Source organism: Gopherus flavomarginatus, chromosome 2 (genome assembly GCF_025201925.1).
Source record: "Gopherus flavomarginatus isolate rGopFla2 chromosome 2, rGopFla2.mat.asm, whole genome shotgun sequence".
Taxonomy (NCBI): Eukaryota; Metazoa; Chordata; order Testudines; family Testudinidae; genus Gopherus; species Gopherus flavomarginatus.
Window position 1 is genome coordinate 30,681,687 of NC_066618.1, and position 22,714 is coordinate 30,704,400.

Sequence of the window (22,714 nt, forward strand, 5' to 3'; positions counted from 1 at the left end):
AACTATACAGAGAGATATATACAACTGTAACAGAGAGAACTTGCTAAAGCAAGACCAACAAATTCCAATAACTATCACATGTGGTAAGAAGAAACTAAGGGGAGCCAGGGACACCTTCACTTTTATACCTGCACAGACTGGCATGAGTCAAGAGAGCCACTCCAGGTTCCCGAACAGGCACTGCCGTGGGAAAAATTTCCTACAACTATGCTTGGCGAGTGTACACACCAAGAGTAGAAGGCACATGTGCAATCACTCAAAAAAGGACTTGAAAACATATTTCTTATTTCTAGAATAACCATTAACTTAGTGATAATATAAACTGCTCATTCTTACAGGAAAGTAGGAACTTAGAAAACCATTGTTTCCTTGTATTTTTTTGTAAAACAATTCTCTGATCTTAAGCATGTCTAAAAGATGTCTCAGCCATTTATGGTATCCATGTTTTAATCAGCTCATTTCCATGCCCTTTCATTTGCATTTTTTCAGAATCTGAACAGCCATAAATTCATAACTAAACTTTAATACTTTTTGTAGAATTTTTCTGATTAAACCAGATAATATAAATACAATTTCCATCAAAAACCTCTAAACTTGCCAAGTACCTCTAAAGCTTTTTGTAACTTTTCCTCAAGGTTTTTCTTCTCTCTTTCAAGAACTTGAAGATTTTCCTATAATATATAAAGAATGTTTGTTTAGATCTTGTGATTTCTTTATTTTTAGCTTTTGAATCTATGAGACCAGCCCTGGATTTATTTTTAGTAATTAATATCCAAGTTAAAAATCTCTTGATTTTTTTTCTTCCACTTTACCAACTCAGTGATGACTGGGAAAACCATAGTGTATGAGAAGGTAGCAATTGCAACTAGTTTCTGCCAAATAAAGTTATATTCTAATAACTAGAATAGTTTTTTCAATAAAATAACAACCTATGTACCTCACAGTTTAGTCTGAAACACTGAGCCATATTGTAATAGCTATCTTAAATAGCTGTCATGCTGCAGTGCATGAGAAATACATCAATAGATAATAGTTTTCATAAATCTTGACTCATATTTATTCTCAGTAAATTCAAGAATACTAATCTATATTTGTTCTTATGTAATAATATAGGATTCATTGTTGATACAATACTATAGCGCTGAAGGATGATCTTCAGGACTTGGGCAATGCGAGTGCCACTGAAAACCAGCTCACGTGCCGCCTTCGGCACCTGTGCCATAGGTTGCTTACCCCTGTACTAGGAACACAGATGGGAGACCCACATTTAATTTCCTCTTCTGGTTGATGCAAATCAGAGATTTAAACTTGGGTCTCCCACAGGAGAGTGCCCTCATCACAGGGCTATATAGGGGCAGGTCTCTGTCGTGCTGAAGCTGTTCAACTTCAAATAAATAAAGTATTCATTGGAGCAGGGATTTGAACTTGGGTCTCCCACATGCTAGATGAGTGCCCTAATCACTGGGGTAAAAGTTATAAGGAGGGTGTGACCACCATCACCTCTTCCTTGTCTAGCTATAAGGTAAATGGTGCCCAAGTCCTCCTGCGAATCTAGCCAGAACATTTTTTTTGGCTGAAACTTGGGCAATTTGTATCAAATTTACAAATAGCACGTGTGCTGACCCTATGAGTACTGCAAGGGAAAACCCTCTACCACTGATGCTCTGGATGCTCACATACCTGAATTGAATGGACATATGCAATCAAAGAATAACTGTAACCCTAAAAATACATACTGCATGCAGTACTGATACTATCAATATCTATTACCTGAGCTTTAATTAAATCTTCTTTCATTTTCTGATTTTCACTTTCTTTTTTAGATTGAACAACAGAAACTCTCCTTGCTTCCCTGTAATTCATAAGATACTTTCATATTAGCAATGTTTAATACTGAAGCTATGTATGATGCAGACAATCTAAGAATTTGATAACCAAGTGTTCATTCTGAAAAGTGAACTCAGATTCCAATTTCACTTTTTATTCCAAGTTATAAATAGTGCAAGAATTTGAGAAGCAAATCTTAATTCTGCAAAGATGAAGATTCAGAGCCACTGAAGTAAACTAAAGGTTAATTACCAAATAGATGTAGTTCCTCTAGTACATAGTTTGTATGGATCCACATTTCTGTGATACATACGCCCTGAAACAATAGCTCAGAACCCTTTTTGTAGCAATGTTGAATGAAGCCATACAGATTCAAACTGAAAATATGCCTATACTTCAAGCTGAGGATGTAATTCCCAGCTCAAAGAGACTTACCTATGCTGGTTCTGATGAAGCTAACACACTAAAAATAGAGTGTAGCTGAAGCTATGTGAGTAGGAGGCACTAGTCACTCCAAGTACAATGCCATCCAAGATGATAGACACATACTCGCGGCAGCTAGCCCCACCCCACGTCCCTGCCAGTAAGGAGGGCCATCTGCATCAGCATAGAAAAGGAACTGAAGGGTGATTGGGAATGCAGTTTCTTATATATTCACAGTCCAAAGCATCTGCATCCTTGAAACAGCATGTGTGTAGCCCCAATAGACACCACTATGCAGAAGGTCCTGACTTTTCACACATCCCTAGAGTGGGATCCTCAGACAATACCATGCTATTCTGCATTAACACTGCTCAGGTTGCTATTAAGGTTTTACACTACAATAGGTAGGAGGAGCTTCAGAGAAATTTAACCAAGGTAGGTGAAAAGGCCACATGATGGCAGATGGAGGTCAGCATAAATGCAAAGTAATGCACATTATGGGTGAAAATTTAACTGTTCACATACTTCACAGCATTCTAAATTAATTGTATCAATTTAGGAAAGGGACTTGGGTCTCACTGGATTGCTCAATGAAGACCTCTGCTCAATGTGCAGTTGTAATAAAAAACAAAAACAAAATGAAAAAAAAACAAGCTGTTAGACACATAAGGAACACAGTGATGAATAATATGGAAAACAGTAATAATGCCATCAATCATATGGTCTGTGACAAGATGGCCAATGTTCATATGGTAGGTCCCATGCTTTTCTTCAGGGGGCCTAAGACACCACCCTTTGCTCCTGCTCAAGGGCCCCACTAGTGGCCCAGGAAGGTAGTAGAGGAGGGAAGTGGGGGAGGGGCCTGGGTTTGCTCCTCACCCCAACTCCTCTCACCCCCTATGGGTTTCTTACCATCTCCCCCTTGAGTGGGGTTACCTTCAGTCCTTAGACACTGGGGGAGGGAGTCTATCTGTCCTGCTGGGTCAGGGTCTCCCTTACTTCTGTACTCTGGTCTTTCAAATCTCACAACACACCTCCAAGCTCCAATCCTCTTTCCTTCCTCCTCCCCCATGACTGTCTGAAGCAGGGGGGTTTATTAGGTTCCTGACAGGGCCTTAATTGCCTACAGGTGCTCCAATTAACCTGTATCAACCCTTCCTAGTCTATAGGGAACCACACCTTAATTAGCCTAGGGCTTATATATTTCCCCTCTACTACTCTCCCACTGCTCTCTGGCCCTCCTGTATCACAGGTCTTATCTGGAATACTGTGTGCAAAACTAGTCATTCCATCTCAAAAAAGGATATTGCAGAATTAGAGGGGGTTCAGAGAAAGGAAATGAGAATGATAAGAGGCCTGGAAAGTCTGAGTGAAGAGACTGAAAAGACTGCAGGTATCACTTTAGGAAGGGGATAAATGCCTGAAGCCACAGAATCTCCAGGTTGGGAGGAAGTATCTGATCTCCTCCTGAGACAACAGACAGGGGCTGAATGGAAGTTGCAGCAAAGGGCTGAAGCAAGTGGAATGAGGTTACGATACCAAACTTGTCTCAGGCAAGCTGATGCAATCAAAAATACCTTGATCTTGTCCTGCTTGATTTTGTTGAGACCTTTCAAGAGCAACGGTGTTGGTAGATAAGGATAAAGAAGGCCCTTTGTCCATAAAATGAGGAAGATATCTCCCAGTGACTGAGGATCAAGTGTCAAGTGTCCCTCTCAAACAAAACTTCTTGCATCTTGGTTGTGGTAGCAAAAAGTTCCACTTCTGGAAGTCCTCAGATTAGAAATATGCTGTTAAGGACTCATGAATCCAGCTGGGATTCTTGTAACTCTGGGAGAAGTGTCTGTTGAGGTCATCAGCTGTTGTGTTCTGTGTACCCAGCAGATACGAAGCTGAGATGACTACTAGTTGTCTATGCCCCAACTCCAAAGTTTTATCACTTTGGCACAAAGTGAGCAGGGGTGCAATATGCCCTAACAATTGATATAGAACATGGTGACCAGGTTGTCTGTCATGATCTTGATGGACTTGGCTGTCCTCAGTGGGAGGAGATGGATGCTTGCATTCCAGAGTGCTCTCAACTCCACAATGCTGATGTGCAGAAGACTTACTTGAAGAGACCATTTTCCTTGGATGGTGTGAGGACCAAGATGTTCTCTCCACACCAAGAGAGATGCATCTGAAGTGATAATGGCGATTGAAGGAGTCTGGAAGAAGGGGACTTCTGTACAGACTTTGGAAGGTTTCTTCCATCAAATGAATGAGACCAGAACCTGACAGGGAATAGAGATCTGCTTATCAAGATTGGATTTGTTTGGTACGTAGACTCCCCTCAGCCATTTGTGGAAACACCAGAGATGCAATCTGACTGCTGGGTCATGAACATGCTCACCACCATATAGCCCAACAGCTGAAGACAATTCATTTCCAAAGTCTGAAGGCTTACCTGAATCTTTGCAATAAGATTCTGAAGATTTGAAACTTGTTCACAGGTAGGTAAGCCTGGGCTGTCATGGCATCTAGAGAGGTTCCTATAAAATCTATCCATTGAACCTTGATCAAAACAGACTTTTCAAGATGGATCTGGAGGACTAAAGTGTGACTCAAGGACCTCATCATTTGTACTCCCAATAGGACCTCCTGATAGGATCGGCCCGAGTGACCAATCATTGAGATAAAGGATGGCAATTATGCCTAGATGATGTAGATGAGCAGTTACGACTGCTGTGATCTTCAAGAATATCCTTGGGGTAGAAGAGAGGCCAAAAGAAGCACTTTGTATTGCAAGTTGTCATGGCTGGGAAAAAGGTATTGAGTTTGGGGGAAAGTTGGACACAGGCTGGGGCTTGCTTCTCTAGGGAATTGTGAACTCACCTGAGAGTAAGAGAACTTATGGGGTAATGACACTAAAGACTTCAGGTATAGATTATCTTAAATTAAATACTGGTACACCCCTTTTATAATTTCTCCTATATTCTCTCTGGTAACCTTTTAATTCTCTACACTTTCTGTGGTGGTCAGGTCATCCTGGACCACCAGACAATGGCTTGGTCACAATTGGAGCTGTGAGATTTGGGGCTTAGCTTGAACACCAAGTCACACTAGGGATCAATCTTCTGCTGACCTCCCAGGAATTGGTGAGAATCCACAGGTTCACACATTTATTACCACAAGATGTTGATGAGACTAAGAATTTAGAGTGATTTAAAGATGGATTAGATGTCTATATGGACAAATGAATGGACTGGATATTTATTTCTTTGTTCTGTGTTGGTACAGTGCCTAACACAATAGGATCCTTGGCCATAGCTAGGACTCCTAGGCTACAGTAATACAAATAATAAACAATAATACAAGTGGTCTAAGTATACTTAATCCTTCCTCAATACAGTAGGATGGACTAGTTCTGTATTTCTATGATTCATTGAAGTATGTACAGAGTTATAACAGTTAATGCTAAAAAAAAAATACTTGAAGGGATATAAAGCCTGATGCTTCAGGGTTCAAGTCAATCTCTAATTAACAGGGAAAAGGATGAGATCTTCATGGGAGGCAGATTATGCCACATCTTGAACCTTCCTCTGAAGCATCTGTTGTTTGCTACTATCAGAAAGAAAATACTAGACTAGCTGGACTATGAGTGTCATCCAAAATTGCAATTCCTATATTCCTATACTATCATACAGCTGGTTATTAATATTCTGATCTTATAGAATACATAGGAAATGACAGGAGAATTCAAATGCAATGTTCCAGTACCTCCATATTAAGTATTATGCCATACATAATAGTCAAGGGGAGCACATTTTGGGAGATCCCCTCAGGACATTCATAGGCAGGAGTTGTAGACCAAGCTGGATGAGCAAGCATCCCAGAGAGGTGATTAGGAAAAAGTAGAAAGCCTGCAAGGAGTGGAAGATGGGAGGGATCAGCAAGGTAAGCTACTTTATTGAGGTCAGAACACGTAGGGATAAAGCGAGAAAGGTGAAAAGCCATGTAATGTTGGACCTTGCAAAGGGAATTAAAACCAATAGTAAAAGATTCTAAAGCCATATAAATAAGAAGAAAACAAAGAAAGAAGAAGTGGGACCACTAAATACTGAGGATGGAGTGGAGGTTAAGGATATCGAGGCCTGGCCCAATATCTAATCAAATACTTTGCCTCCGTCTTTAATGAGGCTAATAAGGAGTTTAGGGATAATGGCAGGATGACAAATGGGAATGAGGATACCAAGGTAGATATTACCACATCCAAGGTAGAAGCCAAACTCAAACAGTTTAATGGGACTAAATCAGGGGACCCAGATAATTTTCATCCAAGAATATTAAAGGAACTGGCACATGAAATTGCAAGCCAATTAGCAAGAATTTGCAATGAACTGCTAACATAGTTTCCATTTTTAAGAAAAGGGAAAAATATGATCTGAGTAACTACAGGCCTGTTAGTTTGACATCTGTAGTATACAAGATCTTGGGGAAAAAAATTTAAAGAGAAAGTAGTTAAGGACATTGAGGTGAATGGTAATTGGGACAAAATATAACACGGTTTTACAAAAGGTAGATCATGCCAAACCAACCTGATCTTCTTTGAGAAGGTAACAGATTTTTTAGACAAAGGAAACACAGTGGATCTAATTTACCTCGATTTCAGTAAGGCATTTGATAACGTTTCCACATGGGGAATTATTAGTTAAATTGGAAAAGATGGGAATCAAACTGAAAGGTGGATAAGGAGCTGGTTAAAGGGTAGACTAGAACGGGTCATACTGAAAGGTGAACTGTCAAGCTGGAGGGAGGTTATTAGTGGAGTTCCTCAGGGATCGGTTTTGGGACCAATCTTATTTAATCTCTTTATTATTGATCTTGGCATAAAAAGTGGGAGTGTGCTAATAAAGTTTGCGGATGACACAAAGCTGGGAGGTATTGCCAATACAGAGAAGGACCAGGATATCATACTAGAAGATCTGTAAACTGACCTTGTAAACTGGAGTAATAGTAATAGGATGAAATTTAATAGTGAAAAGTGCAAGGGATTAATAACAAGAATTTTTGTTATAAACTGAGGACATCTGTTGGAAGTAACAGAGGAGGAGAAGGACCTCAGAGTATTGGTTGATCACAGGATGACTATGAGCCGCCAAACTGATATGGCCGCGAAAAAAGCTAATTGGTATTGCCAATACAAAGACAGACCGGGATATCATACAGGAAGATCTGGATGACCTTGTAAACTGGAGTAATAGTAATAGGATGAAATTTAATAGTGAAAAGTGCGAGGTCATGCATTTAGGGATTAATAATAAGAACTATTGTTATAAGCCGGGGAGGTATCAGTTGGAAGTAACAGAGGAGAAGAAGGACCTCGGAGTATTGGTTGATCATAGGATGACTTTGAGCCACCAATGTGATATAGCCATGAAAAAAGCAATGCGGTCTTGGGATGCATCAGGCGAGGTATTTCCAGTAGAGATAAGGAGGTGTTAGGGCCATTATATAAGGCACTGGTGAGACCTCATCTGGAATACTGTGTGCAGTTTCGGTCTCCCATGTTTAAGAAGGATGAATTCAAACTGGAACAGGTACAGAGAAGGGCTGCTAGTATAATCCGAGGAATGGAAAACCTGTCTTATGAAAGGAGACTCAAAGAGCTTGGCTTGTTTAGCCTAACCAAAAGAAGGCTGAGGGGAGATATGATTGCTCTCTATAAATATATCAGAGGGATAAATACCAAAGAGAGAGAGGAACTATTTAAACTCAGTACCAATGTGGACACAAGAACAAATGGATATAAACTGGACATTAGGAAATTTAGACTTGAAATTAGACGAAGGTTTCTAACCATTAGAGGAGTGAAGTTCTGGAACAGCCTTCCAGGAGAGTAGTGGGGTCAAAAGACAGTATCTGGCTTCAAGATTAAGCTTGATAAGTTTATGGAAGGGATTGCCTAATTTTGGCAATTAATTGATCTTTGATTATTAGCAGTAAATATGCCCAATGGCCTGTGATGGGATATTAGATGGGGTGGGATCTGAGTTATTACAGAGAAATTCTTTCCTTGGTGTATGACTGGTGACTCTTGCCCACATGCTCAGGGTTTAGCTGATTGCCATATCTGGGGCAGATTGGCACAGATCCTGGGGGTTTTTCACCTTCCTATGCAGCATGGGGCACAGGTCACTTGTTGGAGGATTCTCTGCACCTTGAAGTCTTTAAACCCATGATTTGAGGACTTCAATGGCTCAGACATAGGTTAGGGGTTTGTTGTGGGAGTGGGTGGGTGAGATTCTGTGGCCTGCATTGTGCAGGAGGTCAGACTAGATGTTCATATTGGCTCCTTCTGATCTTAAAGTCTATGACATTAAAACTTAATTTTTTGGAGAAGGCTCTTTGTTGTGTAATGTTAAAAAATTTGGACAACCTTTTTTTGAGGAAGTTCTAATGCCCTTGTGCATTGGAGCAGGGACTTGAAATTTGACAAGGGGGTGGTTTCTCTTTCAGAATTTTTTTTTCTATTTCTGTAAAAATCTCTCCAATTTTGACCAAGTTTTAAGCTTTTGAAAAACTGTAATTCTCACATGCTCAGTAGAGATTTTGTAAAGTTTACCAGCTAGATTCGCTAAAGAGTCCATCCTGAATGAGTGTGCTCCAGCCCCTCACAACTTCTATATGTGACTGAATATGTTCAAGCCAAAAAATACAGGGGTGAAGACTGACTTTCCTCATAATCGCTGGCCCCAGCCCATGGGAGGGCAGTCACCAGAAATGAGAGCACGGAGCCTGTTTCCAGCTCTCTCATTTACCCACTACTGGCTTCCAGGGAGTGTACAGGAGGACGCTGCCTGACTCAAATATAGAGAGTACAAGAGCTGGACCAAGTGGGAGGGAAAGGATTAGATTGGAACAAGGAGCCTCAAGAGACTGGGACTAGAGGTGGGGCTGAGGACTATGGGACAGGAGAACAGTGACACTTGGACAGGGAAGCCCCAAGTGGGACACTAGAAAAGGCTGAGCGAGGAGACTGGGAGTGGGATGTGAAGTTTCAGCAGTGGACACTGGGTCTAGGTAGACGAAGAGAATGAGATGGATTCAAGAAGCCAAGAGTGGCAAAGAGATAGGACTAGGACAAAATAGGTTGGATGACATGGGGAAGAAAGGGTAAAGCTTGGGAGGGAAAAGGGAAAAGGGTCTGTGACCACTACAGCACACTCCCTTACAACTCCTGGAATGGAACCCAAGGTTCCTGAGTCTCACCATTCCTCTGCTGTCAGCAAACATCACCAGTTGAAATCCACCAGCAAACTGTGTGTCTCATCCTCCTCTAATATTGGCCCACATAGAAGATGACATCCTACTATTGCTATCAGTTATTTCATTAGCTCAAGTGACAGAGGTCTGTGTGATGAAACTAAAAGTTCCAGCCCTGCTGATGAAACATCTGGTTGCCACTATGATGCCACATAGTGGAACATCTATTTTCCATTTACTTTTTTAAAAACTTAAGGAATACACACAAAAAACATTAACAGAACATTAAGGTCACAAAGTCAAGCACTCAACAGTTAGGAAATGCCAGAATTAAGATTGCCTGTGCAACTTTAATTTGTGTCCCCTTCCCAGACATATACATAAGGCTATGATTATGTCACTGAGGTCACAGGATCTGTGACTTTCAGAGACCTCTGTGATATTTTCCACTTCAACCCTGGGGCAGCAGAGCTGGAGCAGTAAGCTGGAGCCCCCCATCCACAGCTCCTAGCCACTGCGCAGCCGGGGACCCCAGAGCTCCCAGCTGCTGGGCATGATGGGAGGACCCCAGAGCTCCCAGCTGCCGTGCGTGGCAGGGCTGCTGCAGGTGGCAGGGGAACCCCCAGCAGCTGCCCAGCCAACATGGGCAGTGGGGGGGGGAAACCTCACAGCTACCCAGCTGCCATGGGTAGCATGAGGACCCTACAGCTCCCAGCCACCGTGAGCGGGGGATGGCCCTGGAGCCCCAACAGCTGGGGTGCTAGATCCACCTTTCTCCTCATTTTGTCATGGATATTTTTAGTAAAAATCAGAGACAGGTCATGGGCTTCCATAAATTTTGGTTTATTGCTCATGACTTGTCCCTAATTTTTACTAAAATTATCCATGACAAAATCTTAGACTTAAACACACATCATGATTTTAATTTTGATTTTAGCTTTCAATTATACTTTTTTTCCACTGGACTTCTGCCTTTTTCAGTGCACAGGATGGACCTACTCTGGGGATGAATCATGGTTGCATACTACTGGAGGCTGTTATATGCAGGGTCCCTACCTCATTTCTTGCAGATATTGGAAGGTGTTGTATGAGTGAGGCAGCAAATTACAGGAAGAGAAAGGTCAGTCTCATGCTTAAGGCAGTTGCATGCTGCCCTGGAGAATTGATTTCTATCCCTGTCCTGCCACCGAGTTCCTACCTGATGCTAGGGAAGTCATTTAAACCAAACTTTTCACAGGTGGTCACTAATTGTGTGTTCCTTGTTTTATGGGTGTTCGACTTGAGACCCTGGGGTCTGATATTCAGAAGTGCTGAACAATTGCAGCTGCAACTGAAGCTCTACTTTAAATACAAATTGCTGTATAATGCTAAGTGGTCTGAAAAATCAGGTCATAGTCATCGCAAACTAGGCACTCAAAATTAATGGACTGGTCTTAAACTCTTTGTCTCTGCTCCCATCTGTAAAATAGGGATAATATCACCTAGCTGTTGTGAAGATAGATAAATAAATCTTTGTGAAGCATTCAAATATTATAGTGACGAGCAGCATAAAAAGCCCATAAGGAAACTAATAATTCTGTATTTATAAAAGGGTTTGAATACAGTGCAGTGAATAAGGCTTGGGGTCACACATTGAACAATGAGGATAAAAGAAAATATTTAATAGCTGTTCATTAACTGAGCACTATCCATCCAATTCATTGCACAAGGCAGGGGTCAAGTGGGAAAATAGTATGTGATTCTGTAATTAAAGACTTTCATAAATACATACAAAGGGTCAAATTAAGGTTGCACAGGCAATCTTAATTCTGGAATTTCTTAATGTTTGAGTGCTTGATTTCAGAACCGTAATGTTTTATTATGTAGTTTTGTGTGTGTAATATAATATTTAATTGTTTGTATCTTCTTTTCTTTTTACCTCTTATATTTTGGGTGTTTGTATGGCAGAGCATCATTCCCTCCCTAGTCTGAGTTTCCCTCCTTCTATACCTCAGAAGTACACACACCACACAAGTGATTCAATTGATATTCCTGTTCTTGGAGTTTGTACTATTTAGCCATAACAGTTTACTTGACATACCCAAACCACCATCAGTTCCTTTCTGGATCAGCAGGGCTTCACAAATTATCCCATCTACCTTTCCCAGGGCTCAGATATACTCTCCAGCCCTCAGAGTATCCCAGGAATGAAATTTCTTCCCTATTACACTCCTCCTCACAGACCTATTTTGTAGGTCCTTCCTGCCTTCCTTATTCCAGAAGTTTCTGTCCCTTCCTGAATGTCTCTGTAATCTTTGCAAACAGATGTGGCCATTAATAAGGCAAGAGGTTTAACTCTTTCCTTCCCTACCCAGGACCAAGGTCTACATAAATAGTATAAGGGCCCTACCATCAATCAAACCCTAACCCATCCCTAACCCCGCCCCTTGACCCCTATAGTCCCTCTCACCTGTCACCAGAAGTCCCACCCTATGGGGGTATTATTTCCGGGGTCAAGATGGCCACATGACTGGAAGCAAAGTGGGTCATGTGACCCCTCTAAGAACTCTTCCCACCACCCTCTACCAATCAGGTGGGGTTTCCTCCAGAAAGGACCACCTCGAGAGGAGATTTGACCAATCAAGGTGACTTCTGGGGCAGGTGACCTGTCTAGAAGTGGGTCATGTGACCCCTCTAAGAACTCCTCCCACCACCCTCTACCAATTAGGAGGGGTTTCGTCCCAAAAGGACCACCCCGAGAGGAGATTTGACCAATCAGGGTGACTTCTGGGGGCGAGTAACCCATCTAGAAGTGGGTCATGTGATCCCTCTAAGAACTCCTTGCACCACCCTCTACCAATCAGGAGGGGTTTCCTCCCAAAAGGACCACCACGAGAGGAGATTTGACCAATCAGGGTGACTTCCGGGGCGGGGTGATCCCTTCTAGAAGTGGGTCATGTGACCCCTCTAAGAACTTCTCCCACCACCCTCTACCAATCAGGAGGGGTTTCCTCTCGAAAGGACCACCCCAAGAGGAGATTTGACCAATCAGGGCCCTTATACTACTTACATATCCTCTCACCATTGGATTCTTTTTCATTATTATTAGTATTATTACTACATATGTGTCAACTGAATACTAACTTTGGAAATTAAATGGTTAATACTTTTCACTGTAATTGTTCAAATTTTTGTGGGAGACATCTCTATATTGTGACAAAGTCAGAATTGGCAGCTGGTGGTTGAAGATAGGTGTCTCAGCCTCAGAATGGTTAAAGCCTTTTTTCCTATAAGCTGAAAAAAGGATAATTAGGATACCGGAGACTAGTTAAGGCCCTCCTATGACCTTTAAAAACCTCTTCCAGTGAGAGAGAGAGGGGGGGGAAGAAAGGTCAAGAAATAGCTATAGAAGAGTTAGATGCAGCAGGGGAAAAAAATTTCCTAAGGAAAGAGCTATTCTCTTCCCTACAGGGAAAATATTGAGTTTACCATTGTGTGGGGATGGGCTGGCAACCAGGAGCCAGCATAATATGGATCAGTGCCCCGGTGAAAGCAAGGCCAACCCTGAAGCCTACTTTGTGAAATGGTAAATAAAACACTGTTAAGAACTATAAACCTCTGGAGACCGACTGACTTGCCCCTCCAATCCAGAGAAAGAACTGCTGCAGCTGATGTGGCTATAGAGATGTTATCACAATAGATAATTCTGTAGACAACTTTGTATAACTAAAGTCATTTTTTTCCTCCTGTAAGAATTATTTATAACCTTATTTTGGGAAGCAAAATAGGTTATTAGTTAAAATAAAATTTAAAATGTTTATCTGTTGGAAATTTTTAATATGGGTGATAATTTTACTATATCTTTGTTTTTGTTTTTTAAAACCATGCAAATTATCTACATGGTCACATTTTTCATAATACACTCACTCACTCCTGTCACCCCAATCAGGGTATGGGCCGCCAACAACAGATCTCCAGAGTCCTCTATCCTGGGCCATTTGTTCTAACTGATTCCAGGTATAGCCCATTTTTTTGCTATCAGCTTGAAGGTCACGTTGCCAGGTGTTTCTTGGACGGCCTCTTTTCCGCTTGCCTTGGGGGTTCCACCACAGTGCCTGTCTGGTGATGTTAGTTGGCTGCTTGCGTAGTGTATGTCCTATCCAAACCCACCTTCTCCTTCTGATTTCTTCCTCTGCTGGGAGTTGACAGGTCCTCTCCAAGAGGTGGATGTTACTGATGGTGTCTGGCCAGTGGATCTGGAGAATCCTTCTGAGGCAGCTATTTATGAAGGTCTGGATCCTCCTGATGGTTGTTTTGGTTGTCCTCTTAATCCTCTTTATTTCAGTTCTGAAGGATGCTGTGATGATCCTGGGACCATGTGCCTCCCAACCAATCAGTGCTCTCTGTGCCTGCTTGGACAACATGAAGCCTACTCCCTGCGTGTGGGGTGCATCGCTCTCTTCATGTCCTGAATACAGCAACAGCTCTCCTGTCAACAGTCGTCTCTGTCCCGTTTGCATCCATCTTGTCTCGCTAATGCCTAATAGGGTCAGGTTGTTACTCCTCATCTCTGTTGCAACCTGTGCCGTCTTTCCTGACTCATACATGGTCCTCATGTTCCATGTGCCTATGGTAATCCTCCTGGTTGCAAGAAGGGTAATCGGCTTAGTGGCTTCCTCAAGGCTTTTACCACCCAGCGTCATGCATCTTCGAATTGAAGACCCTTCTTTTTCCAGGGTAAAAGTCTCTGTTGTCTCTATTGTTGGCGTTTCTGTAGCAGGTTGATTTTTACGGGGTGGAGTTGCTAGCCCCACGCCCAACCTTCCTCCTTTATCCTGACTTGGGACAGGCAGATGGCCCCAAAGGATCTCTCTGGTGGACTTTTTCATAATACATTATAATTAAAATTAATTTTAAGTAAGTTGATGTTCTGTGTTACTGATTTCAAAAGAGGCAATTCCTTTCGGGCCATAATCTGAGGGCCTTCTGTAGATGTTAGGTTTTGCTGGCGACCATTATGATAGCTTTTATATAGCCAGATTGATTAAACTAGAGAGCCAGACTGGTCATTTTTATATTTGTGTTTTAATCAAGACCCTATGTATGCTGTGGCATGTTGAATGTAAGTTCTGTGGTGGGTACTCCAATGTGCATATACTATGCAACTTCATTTACCTTTTTTTAATTGAGGTTTCTGTTTAGTTGTGTGAAAATCAATAATAGAAACAGAACAATAGCCCCAGTGTTGCAGATTTTTCATATTGAATTTTACACCATTGCCCTATTTTCAGTTTTCCATTTCTCATTTATTTAAAAAAATCCATAATTGTGGTATCAAGAAGATAGCTGGAGGTTTTGGCAGCTGGGCAGGGCAAAAGTGGGGCTTTTGGCACCTGAGAAAGCATGGGAGATAATCTGCACATAAGTACATTACTTAGGTTGCAAGTTTCTGCTAAAATTATCAGCAATTACATAACTAACAATACTAGCATTTAAATTGTCACCTTTCAGAGTTAACAGTCCCTCAAGATAAACAGGGGAAGTAAAACCTATAGGGCCCTCTGTAAATTAAGAAAATGTGCACCTCTGTAACAACATTAACTAATTGCACTGGTGCATGTTGTCTTAATGTAGATACGACCTTAGAGAGTTTTTTGTTTTTTTTTCCAGACTCCCTAAGAGCTCAAGAAGACAATGTAACCTTTACATTTTTAAAGTGTTCTTCAAAATCATGGCTACATGTTTATTTTTAATTGACTATTAGATTCTGGAGCACAATTATTTTTATTATGGTAAACCCTAGAGGACCCATTACACCACTGTGCTAGCTACTGTGCAAACAGAGTAAAAGACAGCTCCTTGTCTTAAAGAGCTTACATCTAAATATCCAAAGGAGGAGGAGTAGAGATATACAAATAGAGTAAATAACATAATGGTTTGCCAGAATCATGTTTGTTCAATATATTTTTTGTGTTTGGTGGGGATATTTTAATAATTTTGGGTGGGTTATTTCTCCATTAGGTGGATTATAGGATGGATAGGTGAGGGAAAGGAGGGAAAAACACAGGACACATGGAGTAAGACTCAGGTGAAAAGACTGCAGGAGCTAGCAGCCAGTTAGCAGTGGGGAAGGAATGTTCAGAGAAAAATCTGTAGAAAGCAATCTGATGGCCTCTATGTGGCCTGTGAGGCTTTTTCTTGTGTTTATTCCTGCTGGGTAGAGTTTCTCTTGTATCCTGTGCTGGGTCCTCATTGGAGTTTTTCTTCCCCAAGCCAATTACGCAAGGCGTGCCTCATGAATCCTATTGCCCCTGGAAAGGCTATAGTCTCACCTGCACAGTTCTAGGTCTAACAGACACTGTTAGAGAGAAGTAGCCCCAGCTGAATCTCAGCCTTTCCCTTGATGATATGCTGCTGAAATACCTGAAGAGGCTATTTCTTGTTAGTCATAAGGGTAAACTTGGCAAATTCTGTGGCCACAGAATCACAAAAATCAGGCCCTAATTTTAAACAAATGTATAAGTGTCCACAGCAGTGGACACTGTCTAGCATTAAAAGTAAATAAAAGGCCTAGAGGAGGTTCAAGATAGCTGAGACAAGGTGAATAGTTCTCCAAACACAAATTCAAAGGAACCCTTCCCATACACATTCCCCAAATTCAAATCACCCTCAGTCTTCTTCTATCGGTGGCTGCTTCATCTCCTTCATCTTGTCTACCTCTTTGGAAGAGTAGAAATGCTGATTTCTCGTCCCCCCATCCCATACTTCACCCCCAACTTCACAGATGGCTTCTCTTACCACCCTCCGTGTCCATTAATGGTTCTGTGGAGCAGAGGAGAACCTAATCAAGCAGCCTAGTATTACAGTGAGATTTATTTTTGTGGCACTAGGAAAGCAGGCAACTCTGTATTCAGGTGTGTTTTTGTTTGAGAAGAAGGGCAACCAAATAAACAGGATTTAAAGGAGCCACTAATTTTTTTTTCCCCACCTCCATAGCAGCACTTCAGCAATGGGAGCTGGAAATCTGTCAGGTTTTCCCATCCCTTGCTCTGCTACCTCTGTCCATATGACAACCAGATCCAAGGAGTACAACCATGTTGGAAGCCAAATTTCTACTTCGCTCATCACTGGTAGAAGTAGCTGCTCCCTACAGGGTTTCCTGTGCTTACACACCTCTCAAATACCAAGGGGCAGAGCAACACAATGGCAAGGTTTTCTGTGAGCCCACCAAGTCAGAGTTAGAACCCTTCATGAAACTGCTGAATAACTTCAGACTCATTATGACAGCTGTGGCTTTTAACTCCTCAAGCTACAAGGGAAGTGAAAGAGACTTTCTGGACAAAGGGAATAGGGTCTGGTGTAGAAAGGTTTCTGCTGGGAAATTTTAGAAACAGCCACACTTGGGGGAGGAAGCTCAGAGTGAGGTCTATATTTGCTAGTGGTGATTCAACTATCAGCAACAGCCAATCCCCAGGAAAGGATTTTGAAGTATATATAATGTTCAGAGTAGGATGGGCACACTACTTGTTCACAAGCAGACATTATAATGAATGAGGATAGATTTTTTTTAACAGTGAATCCAGTCAGATTGTGAGTATAACCAGACTTAGCTTCATATAAAGTTCATCAGATTTTGTATTATAACAAGTACTTTTCTTATTCTGTTCACACTTACCCTGCTGCCTGAACTCCTGATAGGGAAGATACTTCAGCATCCTCAACAGGTTGTTTTCTTTCCAGTTTTGATAAAAATCTCTTTCTGGATTCTGGTATTATTTTTTCTTTCTGTAAAATTTTACACAGTTAGATTAAAATAATGGGAAATATTCTGCAGCAAAGAACAGTATCATGGCTTGTGCATAGGACCTATTGCAGGCAGGCAGGCAGCAGCATAATAGCAAGCTAACAAAACTGAAAACTGGAGTTTGTGTGTCCTTTTTTCTTCTACTTCTTCTTGACAGAAGCTTAGGGGGGAAGGCTATGACAGCTATAGAGGTAGTGACGCAAAGAATGGAACAGAAAAAAATGGTTACTCACCTTCCCATAACTGTTATTCTTCAAGATGTGTTGTTCATGTCCATTTCAATCAGGTGTATGCATGCGCACATGCACGTTGGCTGGAAGACCTTTCCCTTAGCAGCATACTTTGGATTGGTCTGGGCGCCTCCTAGAGTTGCGCCCTCGTGGCGCCTAATATATAGCCCTGCTGACCCGCCATCCCTTCAGTTCCTTCTTGTCAGCTACTCCAACAGAGGGGTAGGAGGGTGGGTAGTGGAATGGATATGAACAACACATATTGAAGAACAACAGTTACAAGAAGGTAACCGTTTTTTCTTCTTTGAGTGCTTGTTCATGTCGATTCCAATCAGGTGAATCCCAAGCAAATTTTAGGAGGCGGGGTCGGGGCTGACCACCGACTGGAGCACTGCCCTATCAAAGGCCATATCATCTCTGGCCTGCCTAGTGATTGCATCGTGTGCAGGGAAAGTGTGTATCGATGACCATGTTGCCGCCCTGCAGATTTCCTGTGTGGGGACCTGAGCCAGGAAAGCTGTTGATGAAGCTTGTGCTCTTGTAGAGTGCATCATTATCAGGGGCGCTGAGATTCCTGCTAAATTGTAGCACTCTGTAATGCAGGCCACAATCCATGATGAAATGCGCTGAGTTGAAACAGGCTGTCCCTTCATCCTGTCCGCTACTGCGACAAAGAGTTGTACTGACTTTCTGAACGGCTTGGTCCTTTCTATGTAGAAAGCCAGTGCTCTGCAGACGTCGACAGTGTGGAGTCTCTGCTCCCTGCCACTCGCATGAGCCTTAGGTAGAAAATCAGAAGGAAAATGTCCTGGTTGAGGTAGAACTGCGACACAACCTTGGGGAGGAAAGCTGGATAGCGCCTGAACTGAACCTTGTCCTTAAAAAACATGGTATAGGGCAGCTCGGACGATAGGGCCCTGAGCTCAGACACCCTCCAGGCTGAAGTGATCGCCACCAGGAACATGACCTTGTACGAGAGGTAGAGCAGGATGCATGTTACTAGGGGCACAAAGGGATGTCCCATGAGCCTACCGAGGACTAGGTTAAGATCCCAAGCAGGAACCAGCTGGCGGACACGTGGGTACAACCTGTCAAGGCCCTTCAGGAACTGACTGACCAAGGGGTTAGCGAAAACTGAGCGGCCCTGTACCCTCCGGATGGGAAGCTGAGATGGCTGCCAGGTGTACTCTTATGGAGGACAAGGAGAGATAATCCAAAACCAGGGGCACTGAGGCTAGCACCGGGGAGATTGAAAATCTCTTCCATTTTGCCAGGTAAGTGGCCCTAGTGGAGGGTTTCCTACTCCCCAAGAGAACCTGTCTGACTTGTTCTGAACAGGAGAGCTTGAACAGATTTAGCTATGGAGTCTCCAGGCTGTAAGATGTAGTGACTGCAGGTTCAGGTGTTGGAGCCACCCATGATCCTGCATGAGAAGGTCCAGGAAGAGCAGCAGGGTAATTGGGGACCCCACAGACATGGCCAGGAGAGATGTGAACCAATGCTGGTGGGGCCAGGCTGGAGCTATGAGAACGACTGAAGCCCAGTCTCTGTAGATCTTGAGCAGGACCCTGTAGACGAGCGATATGGGTGGGAAGGCATACAGAAGTGCCTCCCCCCTCACCCCAATGGAGGAGGAACGTGTCCACTGTGGAGTCTGGACTGTGATTCTGGAAGGAGCAGAACTGCTGACACTTCCTGTTGCGTTACACGGTGAAGAGGTCTATCAGGGGACAGTCCCACCTCTGGAAGAGTGAAGGGACCACTCATGGCTATGAAAAGATGTGCTGAGGCAGTCTGACAGCTTGTTCTGGACTCCCGGAAGGTACAGTGCCTGCAGATCGACTGAGTGTTCTATACAGAAGTCCCATAACCTGAGAGCTTCCTGGCACAGGGGAGAGGAGCGTGCACCCCCGTTTGTTGATACAGAACATCACAGATGTGATACACATCGACCCTCTAGATATGGGCGTGTAAGCCGGTCATGTCGGGGCTCGTCCCTCTCAGGCGCGGCGGGGAGCCAGGGCGCCTCCTTACGCACTGCAGTCCGGGTAGGCTTAGCCCCTCGGCAGGTGTTGAGCGGGCTACAAGGTCTGTAAACAAGGTAGAGCCCCAGCCCTCTAGCTGGGGTCGGGGCTCTCAAAGTAAATAAGCCCCAGCCCTTGGACAGGGCGGGCAGTAATAGTTCAGGCTCAGACCTCTAGCAGGGGCTGAGCAAACACATTATCAGCCCAGGCCCTTGGACAGGGCGGGCAGTAATAGGTCAGGCTCAGGCCTCTAGCAGGGGCTGAGCAAACACAGTATCAGCCCGGGCCCTTGGCTCGGGCGGGGCACCAAACACAAGTCTAGTTAGCTCTGGCCCTCTGGGTCAGGACAGAGCAGTGACAAAGTCAAAGGGGCCCAGCCCTTGGTCCGGGCGGGGCACCAAACACAAGTCTAGTTAGCTCTGGCCCTCTGGGTCGGGACAGAGCAGTGGCAAAGTCAACGGGGCTCAGCCCTTGGTCCGGGCAGGGCACCAAACACAAGTCTAATTAGCTCTGGCCCTTTGGGTCAGAGCAGAGCAGTGGCAATAGGCGGGAAGAGGGGGAGTCTGCCACCCGGTTACGGGTGGCAGGGGGAACGCAGGCCCTCCCACTCCACTGCGTTCCAGCCCGGTGCCCTAGCAGCGGTCAAGACCCGCTGCGGTCAGTGGGGATCCTGGCCGCAACACACTGACATGGGTTTGGGCTCTTCAGGAGCCAAACCAGGGTCAGCTATCCCCGGGCCACTTCCAACCTCCCCTCTCTGGGTACCTGGTCCTTGCCGGGGGTCCCAGACCATGGGCTCCTCCGGGTACCGGTCGTGGGGAAGCTCAGACCACTCCTCGGGGTATCGGGCACACGGCAGGTCAGGCCGACGTTCCTCCGGGTACCGGGTCTGAGGCAAGTCCAGCCAGCGCTCCTCTGGGTAGTGGGCGCGGGGCAGGTCCGGCCAGCGCTCCTCTGGGTAGTGGGCGCGGGGCAGGTCCAGGCAGCGCTCCTCCGGGTAATGGGCGCGGGGCAGGTCAGGCCAGCGCTCCTCCGGGTAATGGGCGCGGGGCAGGTCAGGCCAGCGCTCCTCTGGGTAGTGGGCGCGGGGCAGGTCAGACCAGCGCTCCTCCGGGTAGTGGGCGCGGGGCAGGTCAGGCCAGCGCTCCTCTGGGTAGTGGGCGCGGGGCAGGTCAGGCCAGCGCTCCTCTGGGTAGTGGGTGCGGGGCAGGTCCGGCCCGGCGGGAGCCCGGACACCAGTGTCTGTCCTCTCCAGCAGCCTGCACCCAACTGAGCGCTGGGGCCGGGCTTTTATACTTCCTGTCCCGCCCCTTGACTTCCGGGGGGCGGGGACAGGCCGTGCTGACTCCGCCCACTGAGGCACCTGCTCTGGCTAGGCGTACCACCCTGAGCTCTCTGACATTGATGTGAAGACAGAGATTCATCTGCGACCAGAGGCCCTGAGTCCTGTGGACCCCCAGATGAGCTCCCCACCCCAAATCTGATGCATCCGTCACTAGCATCAGGGATGGCTGTTGGGCAGCGAAGGGCACTCCCAAGCACACCTGCTGAGCATCAGTCCACCACAGAAGCGAATTGAGAATGAGGTGAGGCAGGGTCACGATGCTGTCCAAGTTGTCCCTGGCAGGCAGGTACAGTGACGCAAGACACGACTGTAAGCGGTCGAAGCCTGAGTCTGGTGTGCCAAACCACTTATGTACAGGCCTCCATATGGATGAGCAGTTTGAGACAATTTCTCGCCCTGGTGATGGAGAACTTCCTGAGTCCCTGGATCATGGCATTGAGGGCCTGGAATCTCGCCTCCAAGAGGAATGCTCTGGCTTGAGTTGAGTCTAGGACCGACCATGAACTCTATCCTTTGGACTGGGGACAGTCGATTTCGTCTCATTCAGTAGGAGGCCCAGATTCTCGAAGGTGGCTCTGATGGATGTCACCTGATCTTCCACCTGAGCCCTGGATCAGCCTTTGATCAGCCAGTGGTCAAGGTATGGGAACATCTGTACCTGATGTCTCCACAGGAAGGAGGTGACAACTGCCATGCACTTGGTGAATACTCAAGGTGCTGCTGACAGGGCAAACAGGAGAACAGTAAATTGGTAATGGGAACTGCTGATCACAAACCTGAGGTACTTTCTCTGGTTTTGCACGATCGCTATGTGAAAATATGCATCCTTCAAGTCGAGGGCAGCATACCAGTCTGTTGGAGCCAGTGAAGGGATAATGGAGGTCAAGTTGACCATGCAGAAACAGAGTTTCCTCACAAACTTGTTGAGGTCGCGCAGGTCCAGGAAAGGCCTTCGACTGCCTTTGGCTTTCGCTATTGGGAAGTAGTAGGAGTAGAAACCCTCATCCCTGTGTTCCAGTGGAACCTCCTCTAAAGTCCCCAACTCTAGGAACGATTATACTTCCTGAATGAGAAGTTGCTTGTGAGAAGGAGCCCTGAAGAGGGATGAGGAGGGGGAGTGGCACGTGGGAGAGCACAGAATTGGATGGAGTATCCCCTCTCTACCGTGCAAAGTATCCAGCGGTCCGAAATTATACGGGACTATGAATGGTAGAAAGGGGATAGTCAGGAGGAGAAGATAAGGCGGGGTGAATTCAGTCTCTGGGCTAGTTCACCGTCCTCAACCACACCTTCTTGAGTGGTAGGAGTCAAGCTCTGACTCCAAGGTCTCAAACACTGAAGACCACGGAGGAGCCGATTCTCAGTGCCTCAAACGTTGAGAGCTCGGGCAGCGAGAAGGCTCTCTATCGGAGCATGTAGGTGCCAATGGACAAGGTGAAGGAGAGTGCCTTGACATCATCAGGAGCGACGCCAGGGTTTTTGGTGCCCTAGGCAGGGGTCCTTCTGCGCTCCCAGTTGTTGGCAGCAATTGTGCGGTGGGGGGGTCCTTCCGCTGCTCCCGGTCTTCAGGGCACTTTGGCGGCGGGTCCCGGAGCGAGTGAAGGACTTGCCGCAGAATTGCCGCCGAAGACCCAGAGTGCGGAAGGAGCCCCCGCTGCTGAATTGCCACCGAGGGTGGCAAAATGCCAGCCTCCCAAATCCTGGTACCCTAGGCGATGCCTAGGTCGCCTAAATAGAAGCGCTGGCCCTGGACATCATAGCCAGCTTTCCTTTTGAATGCACCGGAGGACGGGGCTCTGTCAGCGCCGAGGGTTCCTCCCTGGCAGACAAGAATGGT

The 22,714-nt window shown here is 45.0% G+C and overlaps 1 protein-coding gene across 1 annotated transcript in view; it reads right to left on the reverse strand.

Moving 5' to 3' along the window:
* The window catches only part of CCDC7 (coiled-coil domain containing 7), a 281,228-nt gene that overhangs the window by 191,810 nt on the left and 66,704 nt on the right, over positions 1-22,714 (reverse strand). Inside the window, exons 12-15 of the mRNA XM_050939018.1 lie at positions 17,150-17,259; positions 16,273-16,296; positions 1,771-1,852; positions 606-671 (exon numbers count right to left, since the gene is read on the reverse strand). Coding sequence (XP_050794975.1) covers positions 606-671; positions 1,771-1,852; positions 16,273-16,296; positions 17,150-17,259 — 282 coding nt within the window. The remainder of the gene's footprint in view (positions 1-605; positions 672-1,770; positions 1,853-16,272; positions 16,297-17,149; positions 17,260-22,714) is intronic.